Source organism: Euleptes europaea, chromosome 11, assembly GCF_029931775.1.
Source record: "Euleptes europaea isolate rEulEur1 chromosome 11, rEulEur1.hap1, whole genome shotgun sequence".
Taxonomy (NCBI): Eukaryota; Metazoa; Chordata; class Lepidosauria; order Squamata; family Sphaerodactylidae; genus Euleptes; species Euleptes europaea.
This window is the reverse complement of record NC_079322.1, coordinates 69,214,882-69,239,303: the sequence shown is the minus strand read 5'-3', so window position 1 is coordinate 69,239,303 and position 24,422 is coordinate 69,214,882. Positions and strand designations below refer to the sequence as shown.

The 24,422-nt window shown below is 43.6% G+C and overlaps 1 protein-coding gene across 1 annotated transcript; it reads left to right on the top strand.

The window, feature by feature from the left end:
- The first annotated feature begins 6,028 nt into the window (after positions 1 to 6,028).
- On the top strand, positions 6,029 to 23,776 carry RNF32 (ring finger protein 32). Its single transcript, XM_056857654.1, has 8 exons — positions 6,029 to 6,064; positions 6,617 to 6,887; positions 10,072 to 10,214; positions 11,189 to 11,221; positions 13,450 to 13,574; positions 16,113 to 16,221; positions 22,328 to 22,495; positions 23,528 to 23,776. The coding sequence occupies exons 1-8, from the start codon at positions 6,044 to 6,046 to the stop codon at positions 23,774 to 23,776; spliced, it is 1,119 nt and encodes a 372-aa protein (XP_056713632.1). The 5' UTR covers positions 6,029 to 6,043.
- Positions 23,777 to 24,422: the final 646 nt, after the last annotated feature.

The window sequence follows — 24,422 nt, the reverse complement described above, 5'->3', positions numbered from 1 at the left end:
GCCCTTTGTTGACTTAAAGAGTTTTTCTGAGTGACAACGGACACCACAGGCTTGTTACTTCTGTCATCTTTGCTACTGAGCACACCTTGCCTCAGATCAAAGTTGAAAGACTCTTCTAAGAAAACATATACAAACCACAGGGACAAATAGCATGCTTTGTTTGACATGACAAAGCAAACAAGACATTGCTTTCACTAACTGAGAGAAAGAATTCCCTCTTTTCAGACTTCTCTAAAGCCAGAGATGCTAAAAACTGAAGTTTACTTCATGCGCAAAGAATGAACTATTAAAAAAAAAAAAAAAACTTGTTGGCCAAACTCAAACTGTGCCGATACTGATAACACTGTGGGGTTTTTTGTTTTGTTTTTAACTATACAATCAGAAAGGGTTCTTGGGGAGAAAAAATGGCCTTCTAAAACTAATTTCCTTTCAGCAGAAGAATACATTTTCAAATATCGACAACATTTCCATAGACATCAAGTCAAGTCAAGTTTATTGTATAAGGCGATAGTCTGTCGCAATCTAAAACAATGTATCAAGTTAAAATGTTTCAGGTAGCCGGCTCAAGGTTGACTCAGCCTTTCATCATTCCAAGGTCGGTAAAATGAGAACCCAGTAAACAAAGTCTGCGACGTCACCACATGGGTCAGTAATGACCCAGTGCTTGCACAGGGGACCTTTACCTTACCTACAGTTTAAAATACAAACAAAATCCAGAGCTTGATAATTTCTAAAGCACTGTAAAAAATTTAGAGCCAAGGCTCTAGGTATGGTTGTCAGAGATGTTAAAGGTAGCTACAATATCCTTGTTCCATATTCACAGGCAGAAAAACTCTGAACACCAATGGGAGGCAGCATCAAGGGAACTCCTCGGCTTCTATGTCCTGTCTGTTGGTCCTCCAGAGCAACTGGTTGGACCCTGAGCAATACAGGATGCCAGGTTGGATGAAACACCAGCCTGATCCAGCATGGCCCTTGTGTTGTAATGTTCCATACACTGAAGAAGAAGAGTTTGTTTTTATATGCTGACTTTATCTTTTAAGGAGAATCAGACTGGTTTACAGCCCCAGGGAGGGGCTGTGGTTCAGATGTAGCACATCTGCTTGACATGCAGAAGGTCCCAGGTTCAATCCCCGGCATAGGCGTAAACTATGGGGGGGGGGGCTGAGGGGCTCAACCCCCCCCGAACGTGGCCAGGGGGGCTGAGCCCCCCCGGAACCAGTGCCCACATTAGGGGCTCAGTTACAATGGCAGCTGAAGCATAGTCCTGTCCTACCTTCCTTTTGTATCATATTACAATTTCCATGATTCTTTTGGCCTTTGTTCCTGTTTGCTTGTATTTGTGTGTATATTGAGAAAGGCACTGCTGACATTTTAGCATCAGTAAGGTACCTTGCCTGTCAGTACAGTGGGGAGGGGCCGTGGCTCAGTAGTAGAGCATCTGCTTAGCATGCAGAAGGTCCCAGGTTCAATCCCCAGCATCTCCAATTAAAAGGACTAGGCAAGTAGGTGATGTGAAAGACCTCTGCCTGAGACCCTGGAGAGCTGCTGCTGGTCTGAGTAGACAATACTGACTTCGATGGACCCATGGTCTGATTCAGTATGTGTGTGTGTAAAGTGCCGTCAAGTCGCAGCCGACTTATGGTGACCCATGTGGTTTTCAAGGCAAGAGACTAACAGAGGTGGTTTGCCAGTGCCTTTCTCTGCACAGCAACCCTGGACTTCCTTGGTGGTCTCCCATCCAAATACTAACCAGGGCTGACCCTGCTTAGCTTCTGAGATCTGACGAGATCAGGCTAGCCTGGGCCATCCAGGTCAGGGCCTAGTATAAGGATGAATAATGTGTTCATGTGCACAGGCTCTTGTAAAGCATGAGAAGCGAAGAGCACTATATGTTCATTGTTTTGCTCATGTGGTGAATAGGGTCATGCAAAAAAAAAAATGGTAAATTTTGGGTTCGGGTTTATTGGGCCAAAAGTGTTTAAACGTTTTCAGCAGGCAGAGAACTTAACTCTGAGACACTTTTGCCCCATTAGGTGGATGTTAGAGAAGCTTCCCTACAGTCAGTGGATTCAAATTATAGGAAGTTGATTCAGTTCTTTGAGAATGTATCATAAGAAAAGAACATAAGAAAAGCCCTGCTGGATCAGACCGAGGCCCATCAAGTCCAGCAGTCTGTTCACACAGTGGCCAACCAGGTGCCTCTACAAAGCCCACAAACAAGACGACTGCAGCAGCATTGTCCTGCCTGTGTTCAACAGCACTTAATATAATAGGCATACTCTTCTGATACTAGAGAGAATAGATATGCATCATGACTAATATTCATTTTGACTAGTAGCCATGGATAGCCCTATCCTCCATGAACATGTCCACTCCCCTCTTAAAACCTTCTGAGTAGAGATTCTGGGAAGGTGAGAATAAGGAACTGGGGCAAATAGTGGTAACAAGGCAGGAAGTCCTAGAACGTCTAGACAAACTGCAAACTAACAAGTTACAGGGACCAGATGGTACTCGCCCTAGAGTTCTTCAAGAACTCAAATGGAAAACTGCTGAACTCCTAACAATGATATGTAACATGTCCCTTCGATCAGCCTCTGTACCAGAGGACTGGAGCATGGCCAATGTACCACCCATTTATAAAAAAGGTTCCAGGGGGGACCCATGAAATTACAGGCCAGTTAGCTTAACGTCTGTTCCAGGTAAATTAATGGAAAGCATTATTAAAGATAGAATTGTCACGCATATAGAAGGGCAAGCCCTGCTGAGCAAAACCCAACATGGCTTCTGTAAAGGTAGGTCCTCTCTCACTAACCTTTTAGAATTTTTTGAAAGTGACAATAAGCAAGTGGACAGGAATGAGCCTGTGGACATTGGGTATTTGGATTTCCAAAAGGCTTTTGAAAAGTCTACTAAGCAAAGACTGCTAAGCAAACTTCATAGTCATGGGATAAGTGGACAAGTCCTCTTATAGATTGAGAGCTGGTTGAAAAATAGGAAGCAGCAAGTAGGAATAAATGGTTAGTTCTCACAATGGAGGGGTGTGAGCAGTGGGGTCCCTCAGGGATCTGTGTTGGGACCGGTGCTTTTCAACCTGTTCATCAGTGACCTGGAGTTGGGGGTGAACAGTGAGGTGGCCAAGTTTGCAGATGACACCAAATAATTTAGGGTGTTTAAAACACCCTAAATATTTAGGGTGGTTAAAATCGGACTGTGAAGAGTGGTAAATCTGCACAGTCCGATTTTAACCTGATCCCCGGCATCTCCAGTTAAAGGGACTAGGCAAGTAGGTGATGTGAAAGACCCTGGTAGGGTTGCCAGGTCCTTCTTTGCCACTGGTGGGAGGATTTTGGAGCGGAGCCTGAGAAGGGTTGGGTTTGGGGAGGGACTTCAATGCCATAGAGTCCAATTGCCAAAGTGGCCATTTTCTCCAGGTGAACTGATCTCTATCGGCTGGAGATCAGTTGTAATGGCAGGAGATCTCCAGCTAGTACCTGATGGTTGGCAACCCTAGACCCTGGAGAGCTGCTGCTGGTCTGACTTTGATGGACCGAGGGTCTGATAAGGCAGTTTCATGTGTTCATGATGGCTTGGAACCCATCTTGAGCTGTTTGGGAACCAACAAAGAGGGGGGTGGCTGATTATTCCTTGGTCAGCGTGGTGTAGTGAGTAACAGCGATGGTTTGGAGCAGTGGACTCTGATCTGGAGAATTGGGTTTGATTCCCCACTCCTCCACATGAGCAGCAGATGCTAATCTGATGGAAGCGGTTGGTTCCCCCACTCCTACACACAAAGCCAGTTTGGTGACCTTGGGCTAGTCACACTCCCTCAGCCCCACCCACTTCACAGGGTGTCTGCTAGTCACATTCCCTCAGCCCCATCCACTTCACAGGGTGTCTGTTGTGGGGAGGGGAAGGGAAGGTGATTGCAAGCCTGTTTGATTCTTCCTTAAGTGGCAGAGAAAGTCGGCATATAAAAACCAACTCTTCTTCTTCTTGGTCGAGGGTGACCAAAAAAAATTAAATCAGTATTTTTTTTTAATAAATTTTTATAAAAAAATTTATAACGAAACATAAAAAACAAACAAAATACAATGAAATTAACATAAAAATACAAAAAGAAAAAACAAAATACAGAAGGGTATCTATATATCTTAATTATTACATTCATGATTGCTTGATTATAAAATTCAACATTAAATCGGTATTAATCAACAAATTGATTTTTTTGTTAAATCGGTATTAATCAACAAATGAATCAACAATTAAATCGGTATTAATCAACGAACTAATCAACAAATACCTTCAGCAGGTCTCCGGCCTCGTGCAAACAGCCGCCTCGGAGTCTGCGCCTGCGCTCTGCCGTCTTCTCGTCTCGAAGCTCTCACTCCCCCCCCTCCCCACCCACGCCTGCCTCTGTGCGGCCGCGCGCGCTCCCCGCGTTCTCGCAGGCCCCGCTCGTGTCTCCGCGGCTTGAGAGCCCGGTTGCTAAGCGACCGTGGCGCGCGCGGGGGCTGGCCCTGCGAAGAGGCGGTTGAGAGGGCAGGTAGGCCCCGCGGAGGGGGGGGGCGGGGGAGAGAGCAGCCAGGTGGGCCGAGATCCGAGGAGGAGGGGGGGGCGCGGAAAAGTGAGGCAGGTGGGTATGTAAAACGGGACAGAGCTGCACCTGTTGGATTTGTCTGGTGAAGACGGTGCAGGCAGGCGGCGACCCTGAAGGGCTGCCAACGCCGGGTTGGGCAATAACTGGAGGGTTTAGGGGTGGAGCTTGAGGAGGGCGGGGGCTTGGAGACGGGAGAGGGTTGCCAACCTCCAGGTGGTCTGACAACACCTGTGCTGCATAGGAAATAGCAAGAGAAGGACCAGCAAATAGGCTCAATAATATACACTCAATAGATATACAAAAAATTTAATTAGTCTGACCTGGAGGACCGGGTTTGATCCCCCACTCCTCCACATGAGCAGCGGAGGCTAATCTGGTGAACTGGATTAGTTTTCCAGCTCCTATACATGAAGCCAGCTGGGTGACCTTGGGCTAGTCACAGCTCTCTCAGCCTCACCCACCTCACAGGGTGTCCGTTGTGGGGAGGGGAAGAGAAGGAGACTGTAAGCCGGTTTGATTCTGCCTTAAGTGGTAGAGAAAGTCGGCATAGAAAAACCAACTCTTCTTCTTCTTCTTAAAAGTAAGGAAGAGAAAGTGAAAAAACTGGCTGGATCCAAACCGTAGTTTTCCGGGCGCTTTCACACACCATGAATAATGCATTTTAGCAACTGTTTGCAAGTAGGGTTGCCGGTTACGGGTTGGGAAATTCCTGGAGATTTGAGGGTAGAGCCCGGGGAGGGTGAGGTTTGGGGAGGGAAGGAACATAAGAACATAAGAAAGGCCCTGCTGGATCAGACCAAGGCCCATCAAGTCCAGCAGTCTGTTCACACAGTGGCCCAACCAGCTGCCTCTAGGAAGCCCACAAACAAGACGACTGCAGCAGCACCATCCTGCCTGTGCTCCACCGCACCCAAAATAATAGGCATGCTCCTCTGATACTAGAGAGAATAGGCATGCAGCATGGCTAGTATCCATTCTAACTAACAGCCATGAATACCCCTCTCCTCCATGAATATGTCCCCTCCCCTCTCCTCCATGAATATGTCCACTCCCCTCTTTTTTTTGTCTGTATATGTATATGTGTGTATGTTTTACGTGGGTTTCAATTGGCCACTGAGGAAGGCCAAACAGGCCAAAACGCGTCGGGCATGTGATTATAGATATCAACCTTAGGAACTGCCATTGTGCTGTTTTAACATTTTTAAATAATTTTTATCCCACCCAACCTTGAGATCTGCCCCACAGTATCACTATAGGCATATCAGCATTTTGACAGCATATTCTGTATACTCTTAATGTTTCATATTGGCACATCAAATAACTCCTCTAGCATTTTGTATTTGTGTTTTAGGACTACAAGAGTTCAGCTATCAGTCGTTCAAATCAGTGGAGCATCGTTGTGTTTGGAACATAAGGAAATCATCACTGCCTCCAGTTCCAATAATGCAAAAGAAATATTACAAGGTGCACAGATCCTATGGTTGTAAAACATGCTAAAAGATGTAGGCATTAAAACAAGGCATTATGAATAAGCCTACTTAATGTACATAAAATATTATCTACTAACATTAATTTTTTTTAATGCACAGTTTCTTTGGAAGGCAGAAGTAGCCTTAGGATTTGTTTTTAATTATACTGAAACAAAATCTGTTTAGGCATGCCAAACTTTTATAGTATATAATGAGTTTATTGCACATAATAATTATGGGTTCAGTAATTAAAAGTTTAAAAATTGCTGCTGTTTTATTTAATATAAATGATAAATCAAAGATTTCGCTTGCCTTTATATAAGTTAAAGTTAAAATGTGTCAGAAACATCGATCTTAAGTTTCATGTTATGGTAATTGTATATTAGTAAGACTTCAAGCATGGGAGTTGTATGGGTTTTATAAAGCCTCTATCAAGTTAAAAAAACATCATTGGCTGAGGGCTGAATTTCTTTTGTTGTTTAATGTGCTGTACATAATGTACACACACAGAAGTCATTTATAATAATAATTATGAAACTTTATTTAGGGGAGTTCCTGCAAACAAGAATCTGTAGTGCTCACCGCTGTGGCGTTACAAGATCACATTTTACATAATCTTCAGCTCAAGAATCTCTCATTAGCTAAGCCCTTTCAATCAAAGACACAGAATAAAAAGAACATATGCAAACCTGTGAACACAGAGAACATCAGAGCATTAATAGACACAGGACTGAGAAAAACCAGTAGCCACCAACGAGAAACCGAAGACCCAGAACGAGAATATGTCCTTGATGCTTGTCCTCAGCCTCTTACATTAGGTAAATCATCATGCTCCAGTACATCATTTTTGCTGTTCAAGAACTGATCAAATAGTTGCTGTTTCCCATGCTGCAACTCCACACATGAACATAAGAAAAGCCCCGCTACAGCTTACTGTCAGGTCCCTGTAGCTTGGTCTCCAGCATTCTGCTTCCAGCTGCTGGCCAGTCAGGCGTTTCTGGAAAGATTGCAAGCAGAATGTGGAAGCAACCGCGTCTGTATTTCTTGTCCTGAGCATGTTTTTCAAAGGTATAGTGCCTCTGGTTGCGGAGGTTCTAAATGCAAAAAACTTTAAAGACACAGGGACAATTCATCCGTTCCCCTCACCCTTTATCCGTGCATGCAGTATGGCTTGTGGTATGGGAGGAGCGTGTTCACATGGGCCTACAGCTGCAATTTTCTTGATTGACATTTAGAATTGTATTTGGGCTGTCATTGAGATAATAGCATAAGCTCCTGGGCAATCACTCCTTTTACAAAAGACAGTTTACTAGTCTGGGCATAATATTTGTATTTAACCTCTACCTACCCCTCGCTCAAAATTTTACAAGTTAAGTTTTCATAATGATTTGGAGGCAAACCTATGAATAATGCCTGTAGTTAAACACCTTAAAATCAAGAAGTAGACGTGCACGGATGCGGGAGTTTGGAATCCTGCCTCAGGAAACGGGAGTTGTAGAGGCAACACGCAATACTGTTATGAGATAACACGTTATATTATCTGACTGACATTCGTGAAGATTTGCCCACCATTTTCCCACTTTGTACATTTCTCCATCCCTGTTATTAGCCCAATAGTAGAACTATGTTAAATCAGCTTTTTCCTTTCCTTCTTTCAAGCTCTCTTGACCAAAAGGTCTTGAAGTTGAGCAGTAAAGGGGGAACCTTTATTTCTTTAAGGAAAATATGGTGGATAGATACTTGGCTACTGCCAATGCTGAATAAGGTTAAGTTGCCAGTCACCTTTTTCTTTCCTCATTTCACTCTCACTCAGACTACATACAGCTTTCAAAAGCTGTGATTCTCCACTGCAAGAGTATGTGGTTTAAATAGTCCAGTCCTAGCACAGTTGTAAGATCAACTGCATGGTGTCTACAGGATAGCGGCTCAGGTACTAGAGGTGTGAGAGGTATGATGGGATTTGTCACTGGCAAGGAGATCAATAGTCACATTGTGTAGGAAAGTAACAGCCATGAATGCTGCCCTTTTGTTAGAAAATACTATTTATTTACATTTGTAAGGGCATGTTTGTGTTATCAAAACAAAAACGCTGGATGTTTGGAATACTGTGTACAGTTCTGGTCACCACACTTAAAAAAGGATATTGCAGAGCTTGAGAAGGGGCAGAAAAGAGCAAATGATGAGGGGGTAGAGCAACTTCCCTATGAGGAGCGGTTAAAATGCTTAGGGCTGTTTAGCTTGGAAAGAAGGTGGTTAAGGGGAGACTTTATAGAGGTCTATAAAATTACACATGGTATGGAAACAGTGGACTGGGAGAAACTTTTCTCCCTCTCTCATAATACTAGAACATGGGGTCATCTGCTGGAGGGTGACAGGAAGTATTTCTTCACTCAATGCATAGTTAAACTGTGGAACTCCCTGCCCCAGGAAGTGGTGATGGCTGCCAACCTGGAAAGCTTTAAGAGGGGAGTGGACATGTTCATGGAGGATAGAGCTATCCGTGGCTACTAGTCAAAATGAATATCAGTCATGATGCATATCCTCTCTAGTATCAGAGGAGCATGCCTATTATATTAGGTGCTGTGGAACACAGGCAGGATAATGCTGCTGCAGTTGTCTTGCTTGTGGGCTTCCTTAGAGGCACCTGGTTGGCCACTGTGTGAACAGACTGCCGGACTTGATGGACCTTCTGATCCAGCAGGGCTTTTCTTATGTTCTTATGTTAGTGCAAAGCTAAAGAGATCTACAGTAGGATTCTGCCTCAGGGCAGGTAAACTGAGGATGAACTGAACAACTGCCTAGTGCAATCCAAATTACCAACACAATTTTTAATGGAGGCACATTATTTAGCCCCAGACCATGGATCAGGTTGTGAGTGTTGTACAGTATAAAAAAGAAAGCCATGACAATATATAGGATATGAGAAAGGATCTATAGAAACCATTGAGATCTGCCTGATCTTCCATAAAAGGCAGCACAAGACCTTCAAAGAAGGCTTTGTTGAATTGGGTTGATGATTGAGTTGCTAAATGGAAGAGTGAACTCTATTAGGACAAACCAATGCTGGGTTTATAAGCCAGTCTGCATTTAAGTACCATCTATGCAAGAAAAAAATGCAAGGTGCTCTCTGTGCTGTAATAGGTAAATGCCAATAATTAAATAGATATGATTAGTAGTCTACAGAGCTAGATGTTCTGACCTATCTGATTGTGATTCTGGGTTTTGCTTAATGCCACCCAGCTCGTAACTGGTAATTTCACTAATGACTTTCAGAGGTATCACTTGGATGGGAAAAATACAGCTTATCTGCTAAATTCTTTCAAATGGCACATCTGTCTATCTAAACAAGTAAGGCTTAAGGGTAAAAAAAAACGACTGAATGTTCTGTTTCCCTTGTGTTTTAGAATAGTAAAATACAGGATAGGAGTACAGTCGTGTGTGTTGTTAGCATTACTATGATTCACTCTGTGCCTGATCATTAATGAATCTTAACACAATGAATTTAAAACATGAATATCTGATTTAGAGGTTGGTTTTCACGTTCCGCTAGTTTGCGTGTATATAAGCATGTGTATCTCTGCATAGGCATTCATACTTGCCATATATTTAGGGTTTATATTGTCTAGGACCAAAATCTTTTTTTTTTTTTTTTGGTTTCCAGTCTGGGATGCCAGCCTATCCGTTTCCTCGTCAACAATGTCTAGCATGATTAGTTATTTTGATTGCTCAATAAGACATCTAAACCTGGGACAGTTCAGCCTCAAACCTATGGACTGACTATCCATTCTGTTAATCTGGAATTTTGTCAGATTACTAATACCATGTGAGCAACATTAACGATTCTCTCAAAGCTTATCCTTCAAGGACTCCAGTGTGTAGCTAGTGAAGATATATCTTTTATAAAGCTTGTAAAATATACTTAGTGATGAGGATGTTCAGATGAAGAAAAAAATTACTGTTTAAAAATGTGCTTCATTACTGTATTTTGAGTTTTACCTGTAGCTCAGAAACTTGGCCTGGTGGAGTCTCCTGCACTGCCGCTAACAACAGAGGAATGGGAGGATGTGAAGCAACGGTCCGTAAAACAGGGACATTCTGTACAACCTTGTGCCATATGCAGAGAAGAATTTGCACTTCAGCCACAGGTATCCTTTCCTCTACAGTCAATACTTTACTTATTTACTTACGTCTGGCCCACCTTTCTTGCAAAGTAAAGTTTACATATGTTGGACTATAGGGTACAATCATTGTCTGCCCAAGCACCAAGTCCGGTTTGGAGAAGCTAGCTGAAAATTACAATGTTTTAGTCTGTTGTGCTGAAGCATATGGTTTCTGAGAGCCAGCTTGGTGAAGTGGTTAAGAGCGGTGGTTTGGAGTAGTGGACTCTGACCTGGAGAACCGGGTTTGATTCCCCACTCCTCCACACGAGCGGCAGAGGCTAAACTGGTGAACTGGATTTGTTTCCCCACTCCTACACATGAAGCCAGCTGAGTGACCTTGGGCTAGTCACAGTTCTTTCAGCCCCACTTACCTCACAGGGTGTCTGTTGTAGGGAGGGGAAGGAAAGGTGATTGGAAGCTGGTTTGATTCTCACTTAAGTAGTAGAGAAAGTCAGCATTTAAAAACCAACTCTTCTTCTTCTCTAGACGTGACAGTGTCCTCACGACCACCACGAGGATGCTGCTGCCATTTTACAGTAATTTAAAAAGGCTGCGAGGGTCTGATTCTATGAACCCCATGCCTTTTCAAGGACCAGAATAACCGGGGGGCGGGGGGTTCAATAGTGTATAAGGTTGAGGGGGGGACAAGAGTGCCTCAGCCTGCTGCATCCCAGACTCAATCAGGATTGGACCCTCACAACATTTTTAAATGACTAAAGTTGCTGTGGCGTCCTCATGATGGCTGCGAGTTTGGCCCTCTGTTTGTACTGAAGTACGTGTTCACAGCATGCTGGAAATACTTTTCTAGACAAAAAAAATGCAACAGTTGCAACTGTTCTGTTTTTGTACTGAAAGCATTTCCTTGCCTGCCATGCTTTGGGCATTCAGTATTTATAACCATGGAATGCATTTTCTGAACATCTGCATGTTTCAAGGAGGTTTCGTTTTTCTCCACGCAGGTGCTGCTCTCGTGTTCCCATGTGTTTCACAGAGTGAGTAAACCCTCTTTTGAGCTATTTAAAGTAAATTGTGCAGCACATCAGTCTTTTAACTTGCACTTTGTTGAACTATTAATATAAATTACATTGTTGGAACCATTAGAAACACAATGGGTGTGTGTGTGAGAAACCTGGCAGATAATAAGGCAAAGGATCTATGATACGGAACGACAACTAGAGCTTATGAATTCCCCGGCTTATTTGGCCCCAGTTAGAAATAGATATATTCTAGCTCCAGCGAAATATTTGTCTTATTTAGAGATAAATAAGCAAAGGAAAGCATTAACACTTGCGAGATGCTCTGCTTTACCTTCAGCGATTCCTAGAGGAAGGTATAAGAAGCTACCAAGAACCGAATGGGGGTGTCCATGCAAATCAGGAGAAATTGAGACTGTAGGGCATGTCTTGTTTAGGCGTACCTTTAATGAGGAGGACCACCACCACAAGCTGATTTTCCCCCTCTTTAATAAAACTGCAGTCAGATCCAAAGAAGAAAGAATTAAGAATCTTTTATGAGAAGGGAACTCTCCGAGGTTAAAGCAGGTAGCTAAATTTTGTTCAATGGCAATTAAAGTCCGCCTTTCAAGGTTGAGTATAGTTAATAGTTCCAAACCCTTAAAGTGGCACAATTAATGTTTTATATGAAGATAGGAACTGTTCTATTTTTGGTACAGTTAAGTTTTTATTGCTTTTATTTCAAATCTATGTATTGTTGTTTTATTGGCATAGGCCTTATTAATAAATCTGATCTTAACTGTTAATATAAATTAAATTGTTGGAACCATTAGAAACACAATGGAGGGGGGTCACTGTGAGAAATCAGGGGAGATAGGGGATTAACAAGTGAGAAATCACCCCCTCCTGGACGCTAGGAGTTCTTAGAGGCTTGAGACTGCCCTGTTGCTTGTTTTCCCTGTTTTTCCCTTTAACTCACTCAACTGCTCTCAGCGTTCCATGCCTCCCATTGCTTGCTCAGCCCTCATCAGGCCATGGGGGAAGAAATAATCTTTTCGAACACTTACAGATAAGTTCTGCATGCCTGTGCAATCCTCAAATATGCAGAAACTCCAGCCTTGTGCGAGGGCGGACTGCTTTTGCTTCTGTAGCGAAAGGATTCACGAACGTACAAAGCTGCTTTTATACTAAGCCAGACATTTGGTCCATCGAGCTCAGCACTGTCCACTGTAATTGGCAGCAGTTCTCCAGGACCACAGGCAGATAAAGGTCCTTCCCAACACTTGCCACCTGATATCCTTTAGGGCTTTCTGCATACAAAGCTAGCGCTTCTGCCACTGATTCACACCCCTTCCCCGCTGAACCAGAAAGATTGCTATTAAAGGGAACAAACCAGGGGTCAAATCTCCCACGTCAAGATTCTATAAGCTCTCTGCAGCTTTAACAAGCCAGCTTCCTTCTAGTTGACGATCAACTACAGTCAACATTTTATGTCTCCTGTAATATAATCAGTCTTCAGTAGGAGTTTTGATTATGTGGTTTTCTCTTTGTTTACACATCATTCTGCTACAGGAGTAAGAGTTTCTACTTGCTCAAGGGTCTCAATTTTCTTTGCTACTTTGGTGATTGGCATAGGCCACTTGCTTCACTATTAGGTAAAGCAATAATAGTTTAGTTATAATGTCCTTTACCTTTTTTGAAAAAGTTATAGTTTGTATATGTAAAAGCATCATAAAATTTTGCTGTCAGGGAGGCATCTAGGTGTGTGCTTTTAGATCAAAGGTCATTCAGCATATGTAATTGAGTGTAGAATTGAATCCCTTATTTGTTAATAAAACAGAAGATTTTAGCTTGCGGGATTTAACTACAGGTAGCAAATAGCATCATCAGCTGCTCAATCAGGGTCATTCATATAGCAGTGAAAGAACAAATTCTGCTTTCTTAGGTATAATATAAAGTAAATCAGGGATGAGCAGTCTGATCTCTGCACCGTTCTCCACCCTGTCCTGATAAAGATGGCACGCAGCTTCAAGAGAACACGGGAGAGTTGAGGGTCAGTCAAGAAAGACAGGGATTGCTCCCCACCCCATCGGTTATATTGAGATGATCTCTTTCTAGACTTTTGCATCACATACTCTCCCTTTCTCCTGCTGCAGGTTGCTATGCTTAGCACATCCTACACCCATAAGTTTGGTGAATAAAGCTGGAAAAAAGAAAACCCTCATTTCAAGCAGATTTAAAGTAAAAAAACCGTGTTATTTTTCTAGGCATGCCTGAAAGCTTTTGAAAGATTTGCAGGTAAAAAGACCTGTCCAATGTGTAGAAAGATCCAGTATCAAACTCGAGTAATTCATGATGGAGCACGCCTATTTAGAATAAAGTGTGCTACAAGGTAAGGATGACTGGCAAATGACAAAACTGTATTCACTGAGAAACATTTGTTGAAAAGTCTGTATTCAGAGGAAATCTATACAGTGATGGGTGTTGTGTTAAATCTCAAGAATTAGAGCGGCTCTTCTGGTTATTTTTACCATTGTGTGTATATTTCAAGAGTTATGGAAGACTTTCCATGGAAATATTCATGTAGAACTAGAGATTTAGAATTTACCTTTGGATGAATTGGCGGGGAGGGGGAGGCGGCAAGTGATGGTTACTAGTTTGCCAGATGGGAGGAGAGGTGGAATTGCAATTCCCCAGCATTCAAAGTTATCAGAAGAGTTGTTTTTTATACCCCACTTTTCTCTACCGTAAGGAGTCTCAAAGTGGCTTACAGTCACCTTCCCTTCCCCTCCCCAAAAGAGGCCACAACAGTGAGGTAGGTGGGGCTGAGAGAATTCGGAGAGAACTGCGACTAGCCCAAGGTCACCCAGCAGGCTTCATGTGGAGGAGCAGGGAATCAAACCAGGTTCTCCAGATTAGAGTCCACCGCTCTTAACCACTACACCACACTGGCTTTCTAATTTCCACAGCGAGTAAGCATTGGTGAGTGCTATCCAAAGTGTGGCTGTGCACATGGCAAAGGTTAGTGCTTGCAACATCACTGGAGCCCACCAACATAACTACTCCTAACCCAGTAATGGTGAACCTTTTAGAGACCGAGTGCCCAAACTGCAAGCCAAACCCACTTATTTATCGCAAAGTGCCAACATGGCAATTTAACCTGAATACGGTTGCTAACTCCAGGCCGGGAAATTCCTGGAGATCTGGGGGACAGCGGAGTTTGGGGAGAAAACTGATCTGTGTAGAGCGGCAGTCGGTTGTAATCCCGGGAGATTCCCAGTCCCAACTAGAGGTTGGCAATCGTGTGTGTGTTAAATGCCTATGAATCAAAGTCCTCCAAAAAGTCCTATCTTTGGCAATCGTACCAGGGGAGGAATCCCTGCGACAGCGGGAAAGCAAGGCGACGTCACCGTGTTACCTCAGGATCGCCCACTTACTGCAGCCTCGGGGAAGTTGACCAGGCCGCGCAAGCAGCAGCAGTTCTGGGTGTAAGCGAGGGCAGAGTTTGCCCCAGCTGGACTCCTCCTCCAAGGGCAGGGCTGGGAGCGGCACAGGCAACCGGAGCCAGCTCCAGTCTCGCCGCCACTTGCTCCGTGCGGGACAGACTCTGGCGGCGCAAAGCAGGAGCGGAGCAGTGGCTCCCGCTTGAGGAGACCCCAGGCACGCCGCCAGCCATCCCAGCCGGTCCCGGCGCCTGGGGGGCAGCCACAGCAAGGTCGCCCTGCACCGCCGAGGGGGATAGAGAGGGAAGCTCGCAGGCACCCCGGCAACGGCGAGAGGACCCGGGGAGCTCAGTTTTCTCCCCCCCCACACCTCCCCTTGTGGCTGCCAAAAGAAGGAGAGGGGAGAGGCTGCCCGGTGCAAGAGCCGGGGCTGCGGGCAGGGGTTGCCACCATGAGGCGGCTCGGGGGATCCCTCCCACCGTCTCTCCTTCTGCTGGGGCTGCTTTTCTGTGCTGGGTCGACGGTGCACGTGCCCACAGAGAGGGCTCTGAGTGCCCCCTCTGGCACACGTGCCATAGGTTCGCCGCCACTGTCCTAACCCATTGTAATTTGTGGACTTTTTAAAGTGTAATTTACAAAAATTCAAAACGCTAACAGTTCATTTTCTGCACTGCAGCATGGAGACTCCAGTAGCCTGCTAGAGTTTGGAAATGTCATTAACTGTAGAATATCTAGTAGCAATAACTGGGGCCACAAAAATCAGTAAATGGTGCCATTTCTATATGGGTTATGTGCCCTGGGTTCAGTGCTGTTGGGAAAGAGTGGGGGGTTTCCTGCTTCCCCACAGCATTGTGATGCATTCATGCTTTTCTCAGGTTCCCCCAGCTTTTTTCCAATCTTTCTCAAACCTGCTTTGTTTCAGGGTTTTAGGAAAGATTGCAATAAAGCCTAGATGGCTGCTGTGTGGGTTGTTAAACTGAATTTTCTGCCTCTACAGAAGCAATTTCCTCCCCCACCATTGTTTTTTATTAAATTGGCGCTTTCATATTGTTACACCAATATATCATAGCAATAAGTGTGACAGGTTCTCTGAATTCCCAGCTTTCATTTAAAAAAAGAAACGGTCTCTAGCTCTTTCCATTGCAGAGATATAAGGGAAAAGGCATATCTCCACAATGGAAGGGGCTAATTTTTTTTAATGAAAGCTGGGAATTTAAAAAAAAAACTGTTACACATATTGGTACAATGATGCATCGATATAAGATATGAAATTCCTGATTTTGGGGGTGAGGGAATGCAAAAGACCCAGTGGCTCAGGGGAGGGGCACGGCCACTGCAGGGGAGCTAGGCAGGGAAACTGCAGGAAAAGCTGTTTTGTGAAAGCTCTTATGTGAAAGCTGTTATGCTACTGGACTGGCATCTAGCTATTCTAGATTTTACAGTTGCTATTTGAACCCATAAACAATCTGTACCATTTTATCCCTCAGAATTCAAGCTTGCTGGAGAGGGTACATTGTTAGGAAATGGTATAAGAATCTGAGAAAAACAGTGCCTCCAAAAGATCCCAAATTACGAAAAAAATTCTTTGAAGAAAAGGTATGTTGGGGCATTTTTAACTCTTTCTTGTGGCCCTCATCTTATCCACCTCCTCTTCCGCCTTGAAATTTTTATGGTATTACAGAAATAAAGCAAAGTCAAAGGTCAGCAGATTATTAAAAATAGAGGGTACCTTTCTGATTATAACCAGAACCTTAGTATTTTTATATGGTATATTAGCAGTAGAGTCTCGCTCTTCTGTATGTGATGAAATAGATTTCAAAGCTCAGATCAAAGTGTCCTTTTTCTTCTGTCCTTGGTAGCACCGAGGAAGAGAACTTATATTTTAAGTGTTTCAGATTTAAATCTGAACCTTTTGATTTGTGATGATATGAAGAATTCTCCTTGCAATCCACTTCACTTGAGTGACTTCCTGTGCAGAGATTCTTCTACGAGGAGCAATTTAAAATAACTTTTGTAGGGTAGCCATTCCATGTGTACGAGTCTGCCAATGGCACAAACGTTTCTTAATGTCAAGTATGCAAACTAGAGCATAAGAGACACAAAATGAGGCACAATGAACCCAAACAGTCTTAGTATTTGTTAATGAGCAGCATTTTTATACTCCTTTAAATCTTTCCATCTGTAACAACGTTCAAACAGGGAAACAACCATGATAAGAATCCATCACCTTGGCTGAATGTTTCTTCCCAACAGAACTCTATTCTCACCTCTCACATTTGATTCATGTTAGTGTTTTGGCATGCTAGAATTACCATGAGGACTTTGCTGCTGTAGTTACAACTAATATGTGGTCCCCTCACCAATTTGAGCATAGTTTAAAAAGGCACCTCGGGGGGGCTTTGCTCGGTTGCAGTAAATACCAACTCTCACCATGTGAGGGCACAGGCAAACAGTATATTTATCTAACAAAACTGATACGGTGTAAAACCACCTCAAGGTGACTTTATCACATCAAAAAGTATATGACATGTTAATCAGGGATCAGTCTTGATCCTAAAAGGAAGCTCGTACAACAAGTTGTCTGGGGAACTGAAGATTTGTTGAATACAGAGAGGGTGTTGAGTTAAAGCTATTATATACCTGGCCACTATCCAGAGTGCACACACAAGTCCCGCACAAGCAGGCTTCTACGTATGTTTCAGTAGGCGGAGTGAGGAACATTCAGGCCTCTTAACCTTCCCCCCCCTCCCCATACACACACACATAGTGCAAAGGTTAGAAGAAAGTTAGGAATGGGGAGAGCCGTTTTCACTTTTTAAAATAATCAAATTAAACTTCCTTAGCTCTAATCCAGGCGGCACAACTGAAAAATCGTTCAGAGGGCCACTGTTACAAAATAAAATAATGCAACAACTGCCTTCAAGAGGATCACATTTGTGTTAACAGAAGAAGTAGCTCTGTGTTTTCTTTTTAACTAAGTGCTTGAGAGCCAGCGTGGTATAGTGGTTAAGAGTGGTGGTTTGGAGCAGTGGACTCTGACCCAGAGAACCAGGTTTGATTCCCCACTCCTCCCCTTGAGCAGCGGAGGCTAATCTGGTGAACTGGATTTGTTTCCCCGCTCGTACACATGAAGCCAGCTAGGTGACCTTGGGCTAGTCACATCTCTTTTAGAGCTTTCTCAGCCCCACCTACCTCACAGGATGTCTGTTGTCTGGAGGGGAAGGGAAGGTGATTGTAAGCCAGTTTGATTCTCCCTTAAGTGGTAGAGAAAGTTGGCATATAAAAACCAACTCCTCTTCTTCTTTCTTTGTTGTACAGCTCCATGGCAAAACTCCTTTTTTTGCTTTGCAGCCCTACAGATCTCTCCAAGCTCCTTTGTTAACCACCCTTCCTTTTTTGCAGAGAAGGTAGCTTTCTATCTTCTCTCTGGACCATCACAGGCCTGCGCCCCATCCCAGTTACAGCTCCTCCCTTTATCCATCTCCTCACCTCGCATTTCTTTGCTTGTTAAAAAAGGGCCAAGCAGTTGGGTTTTTCTATTCCAATCTGCCCACTTGCCCAATGTTGTGCAGCCTTGTTCTAATACAAGATCTTTGGTGAATGGATGGATGAAAACAAACCTGGTCACCTATTTACATCGATTTTAATTGATAAAGTTTGTAGTTTATCTGGCTATTGCCGCAATAATAAAATCAATCGACCTATTTACATGACGTTCCATTAAAGCACTGCTAAATTAAAAACTACTGTTTCACTTGCAAAAAGAAGAGCATAACTTTTGTAGCATTGGGCCGATCCCTTATGATTCGCTTAAAGCCACTTAGAGTTCTATTGCCCATATAGAGTAAAATATAGATTTCTTTATATGAAGTCTGTGGCAGACTCTGCCCACTTCCAGTCTTTGTGGCTTTATCCCAGGGCACCCAGTGTTCCTGAGCCTGCAAGCGATTTTGGAAGAAATCATAGTGGGCATCACCCAGAATTGCTTCCGTAGGGGCTGGCCTGATCACAAAATGGCTGTCATGGTGCATTTCCCTTGCAAAATCATAACACTGTAGCAAGCAGCAGTGAACACATGAAAACATGAAGCTGCCTTATACTGAGTCAGATCCGTGGTCCATCAAAGTCAGTATTGTCTACTCAGACCGGCAGCGGCTCTTTGGGGTCTCAGGATGTCTTTCACATCACCTCCTTGCCTAGTCCATTTAACTGGAGTGTGTTCCTCTTTGTCGTTCACCCTTTTTTTCCTTCTCCCAAGTTAGAGGCAATAACTCCAGACTCCAGAAAAAGAGTTCCATTACAGTCCACCATATTTTGTGTGAAGTCACATGAACAGATGAAGCTGCCTTCTACTGAATCAGACCCTTGGTCCATCAAAGTCAGTATTGTCTACTCAGACCAGCAGCGGCTTTCCAGGGTCTCAGGCAGAGGTCTTTCACATCACCTACCCACCTAGTTCTTTTAACTGGAGAAGCCGGGGATTGAACCTGGGACCTTCTGCATGCCAAGCAGATGCTCTACCACTGAGCCACAGCAACATGCTTAGGGAAAGACTTCATTTTGGTCATCTGCATGTAGAGAGGCACGATGTGTCAGGTCCCTCAGTTCAGAAGGAGCTGGGATGCCAGTGATGGGCACATTGCCCAACCCCTGACCCATCCCAAAGGGCCCCAGTGCAACAATCAGCTGTGCCAGCCGGCCATCACTGTACCTCTTTTTATACCTGTTGAAGCCAACCAGGTGGTTGCTAGGAAATACATCGGTGGGGTACGATGATGCACACAGGCAACGCTTTGGAGATGGGTGCTTTATCGGTTTCCTTAACGCACTTGGACACTTAACCTTCAAACGTGTTTCTAGATGCTCAGAGAAGCTTATACAATGGAAGGTTTCTATCTCCTCGCCTCCCAAACTACAAGCAAACCGCAGCAGTTAAAAGAATCTATAAAGCAGTGGCTGAGTAAAATGTATTAAAATATATCCGCTTCCTTTGGCAGGAACACATAAATCAATTTTTGTACAGGTTTTTTTTTTAATCCCACAAAGTTCAGTCCTGTGTTTGAAATGTCATTGCTAAACAAAAAACTCCATTTGGCTGACAGTGGTACAGTAGCCCTTTTTTACACGAATCCATTCAGGTTCTTACTGAGATCGATCAAAGGGACTTGGAAAGGTTACTGCAACCAGGCTATGCTAATTTTTAACACCAGTGTATACAGAAAGCGAAGTGCTGCCTAGAATCCAGTGTGTTTGGTAGTGAGTCTCTTTGATCCTTATCTATAAACTATGCTTGTATATGTCATCTAATTGAGGTATGGCCTTTTATTGCTGTAATTAAATCTTTTCAAATGCATGACATTATCGCCCGCCTAGCTTAAAAATTCAGACTGTTGTTTAGGACGCTAGGTGCAGTTATTTGTAAAACAGGGCAGTTTGCTCTTGTACCCTTTTCCTTCCTCCCCCACGTGACTTCTTCCCAAAGTTTTTAATTTAAATCTCACCAAACAGCATAATGGTCTGGGGAGTTTGTTTAGCCCTTCGACTTTCTTTATCACACAGAGAAGGCAAACATTCTGTTGCTAGCTTGATGTGGCTCCAGGCAGCAAAAGCTGGGAGGATATGAACCCAGTAAAAGCTTATCAGCCGATTCATTGATATGTTGTAAATTCCAGCCTTTTCCTTTTCCTTATAAGTCAACACATTAGTAAGCAATTTGCTGACATAAAGATGGATGGCTTCAGAAGGACTACCCTCTGGTGGACAAAGTTCAGCTCCGTGCTTTTGTGTGCGTCTTTATTTAATCGTGTTCTCAGGCGTCGCCGAAAATTCTGAGACTGATGGTGCTTTACGTGTTGATAAAAATATTTAGAATTCCTCTGCTCGTTCATATTATTTAAGCGGAAGGTCAGGAAGGTCACAAAAGGAGACACAAAATTGATTACCCAAAATAAAGAATAATTATCCAAACAACTGTTTGGGAGGAGGAATCAAAGGCTCCCATTTTTGACTGGGAGAAGTATTACCTATTAACTGTCCTTTCTTTAAAGCAAGATACCACATATACCACTGGTTCTCAGCCCCTTTTTGGATCCAGAATCTTTATTCTCCTGATACCCGGCAGAACCTCGGCACCCTATCCGTGCCTCCTCCCACACAAAGGTGTTTTTTTTTTAAGCAAACATAAGTAAGTTTTCCCCACCACTGCACTTTAACATTAAGGTTAACCTTTACAATCAAGAACTAACTACAAGACCATAACAGAATAAATAAATCACTGTATATATCCTGCCTGATTTGCCATACTACACATAAAATACAGACTGATTTTCAGTACTATACGTTAGAGTGAAGGTTGCAAGATGCACCATGGAATTAAATCAGGCCATGGATTACTCATGGACGTTCCCTGTCTTGGCCAGAAGGCAGGAACCTGGAAGACAGGAAGAAAGGCAGAAATTGGCTTGGAGAGATCTGTGCAATACAAATGGGATCTTTATGGCTACCATATTTCAATTTACTCAGAATGAAGAGTGTGATTAAAGAGGGTGCTGGAGCAGCAGTAGCTGGTACTACGGTTGCCAACTCCAGATTCGGAAATACCTGGAGATTTTGGACGGTGGGGTTTGGAAGGGGAGGGACTTCAATGGGGTACAATTCCATAGAGTCCACCTTCCAAAGCAGCTATTTTCTCCAGGTGAACTGATCGCTTTTACCTGAAGATCAGTTGTAATAGCAGATCTCCAGCCACCACCTGGGGGCTCAGCACAGGAATAAATAAGTATAACAAAGTTCAAATGTTTGTATTGCTACAACATATAACTTAGAGTCACAACTATACACTAAGAACAAACAATCTAAATAATCTATCCTACTATGTACAATATATATTACAACAATCAAGTGGGAACAGCCAGACTTGAAAATTCAAAGTATAGGTATAGTCCTTAGGTTATATTCACAAGTCCTGGGTTCCTCCTCAAGTTATAATGATGTTTCTGACATTACCAAGAGATGATGCCAAAAACCCAGGACTTTCTTGGAGACTGCTGGTGCATAGATTCCCAACAGGAAAGTGTGGGTCGTGAGCAACGAACCTCAGGCAAAAGTCCCATGCGTAAATGGTTTGTGTTACTACCATGTTTTATTTCATCTCACCACTTAAATAAGGGCACAGTGGAAAGGGCAACAAAACTGTGTAACCATCCCTCCCCTTCAGACCAACTAAGGTGATTCACACAGAGGCACACCTTTCTTCCTATATAACACAGGGTCACTAGATAGCATCCACATGTTAATTTATATATCGATTGGTAATGCCCTGACCTGGATAGCCCAGGCTAGTCCAATCTTGTTAGATCTCGGAAGCTAAGCAGGGTCAGGAAATATCAGGATTTAAATTTGGTTTAATCCAGTTTGCAAAAAATAAAACTAGTAATGTTGCCCTTTATTAATGAATTGTGTTGAAATCGTTCCTGTTTAACCACTATTAACTTTGCTTCTTTTTAAAATGGTGCATGTTCAACCTGAAAGTGAGTTCATTAACAAGACAGTGCCCTCAAAAGTAACCCTTAAATATGAAAGCTTATAATACCACAAGAGCTGAGATTCATTACTTAGATGATATGGCTTAGAAGAGTTTGCAACCATCGGCTCACAGCCCATTACCGTTTGCCATTTGGAGTAAAATTTAAGTTTCTTTTAGTTTACAGAGATTTGCCAACGCGTATTGAATTCATACGAGAACAATGTAGACAAACTTTTCTCTGAGATCGATGCTACAATCGCTGCAAGTCAAACTATATTTCAACACCTGGACAAAAAGTTGGGCCCGTTTATAAGCGAAGTTGAGTGGGAAAAAATACAGATGCAGGTTGGTTTCAGAATTGGGAATTCAACTTGGGCTCAACACATCCAACAGAAACTGCTTCTGTCCATGAGCCTTCTTGTAATTGTGCCTAGAAGCATCCGCTTATGCGTTTATCCACCCTATTTGTATCCTATTGTCTTCCTTCTAGCAGTACAGGTCAGTGCACACAGGCTGTCCCATTGTATCCTCATAAAAAGCATATAAAGTGGAATAAGTTACAAGAGCCCCATGGCACAGAGTGGTCAGCTGCAGTACTGCAGTCAAAAGCTCTGCTCACGACCTGAGTTCGATCCCGACTGGAGTCAGTTTCAGGTAGCTGGCTCAAGGTTGACTCTGCCTTCCATCCTTCCGAGGTCGGTAAAATGAGTACCCAGCTTGCTGGGGGTAAAGGGAAGATGACTGGGGAAGGCGATGGCAAACCACCCCGTAAAGTCTGCCTAGTAAACGTCGGGATGTGACGTCACCCCATGGGTCAGGAATGACCTGGTGCTTGCACAGGGGACTACCTTTACCCTAAGTTATGAGATAGCAACTTGTCCACGGCCACCCAGTGCACTTAGCAGCTGCACAGGAGTTTAAACTTACATTTCCTTGTTTCGAGGCCAGAATCTGATCCACTGTATCTCATTGGCATGCAGTGCTGAGTACACCCTGGTCAGAGAGCAAAGCCATGTAGATGGGATCTAACCACTCTGTTCAGCTAAGCAAATGTGGAGCTTTCATAAGAAGAGGTGTCTTCTGATAACACATCATGCCTCAGAACTCTTAACGGCCTGCACCCAGCTCAGAATTACAGCTACCTCCTTTTCTATGTGAACTGTGAGGCTCACTGCTTGCTTGCTTTTTCAACCTAATCCACCACCACCACCACCCCGCAGTTTTTGCAAAAATGAAAAAAAAAATTGGAAACATTTTACAGACATTTAAAAAGAATGCAATTTTATACAAGGGCATTTGGACTCTTCGCAGAGAATATAAGCTGTTGCTAGTCACCCCGTATAATATTTTCCTAAGATCCCTTTCATTTTGTCTCAGGCACTCCGGCAAGAAATCGTTGACTGCCCGATTTGCATTATGCCGCTCAGCCACCCCACTGGTCTTCAGGATGGACTTCCCCAGGACAGCCACCAATCATGTTCTCGCAAGACTGTTCTGCTCTCCTGTTCACACATGTTCCACAGTGCCTGCCTTCAAGCATTTGAAGAGTTTTCCTTAGGAGAGACACTCGTTTGTCCCTTGTGCCGCTCTTGCTACAAGAAGAAAATTCTTAATATGTTAGCATAAATGACATTTACTACATTGTCAGAAATATTAATAATACTTTGAGAGGTGTCTTGATTGTGCTTCTTACAAGCTGACTCCAGGCTGAATGTGTAATACAGTAAGACTGGCTCTTGCAACCCTGGGCCTGAGATGATTCACTGTAGCATCATGCTTCACCACCCTGTGGGTTAGATATTAGATTTTAAGCCAGGCTGTCCCTTAGCCTCAGCCTCTTTTCTGGGCAGGGGCACTTCAACAGCCTCTTAAAAGCCATCCATGAGGAGACAAGGAACAGGAAAAGGAGCTGCAAGTCCTAGAAGGAAAAGGGGGAAATCTACAGCTGATTTGTGACCCTTTGAACACATGAACACATAAAGCTGCCTTATACTGAATCAGACCCTTGGTCCATCAAAAGTCAGTATTGTCTAGTCAGACCGGCAGTGGCTCTCCAGGGTCTCATGCAGAGGTCTTTCACATCACCTGCTTGCCTCGTTCCTTTAACTGGAGATGCCGGGGATTGAACCTGGGACCTTCTGCATGCCAAGCAGATTCTCTACCACTGAGCCATGGCCCCTCCCTTTAATCATAACATTTGAAATCTGAGCCCTTGTGTCCCACCAAAGGGTTACTTTTCAGCCTGCCTTCAGCGATCCACAATAAACATGTC

Excerpts from the sequence above, each read along its gene's own strand:
- RNF32 (XM_056857654.1), top strand. The coding sequence starts at position 6,044 with ATGCAAAAGAAATATTACAAG. Across the intron at positions 10,215-11,188 it reads AATTTGCACTTCAGCCACAG|GTGCTGCTCTCGTGTTCCCA; the intron begins GTATCCTTTCCT and ends TTCTCCACGCAG. Across the intron at positions 16,222-22,327 it reads AAAAATTCTTTGAAGAAAAG|TTTACAGAGATTTGCCAACG; the intron begins GTATGTTGGGGC and ends AGTTTCTTTTAG.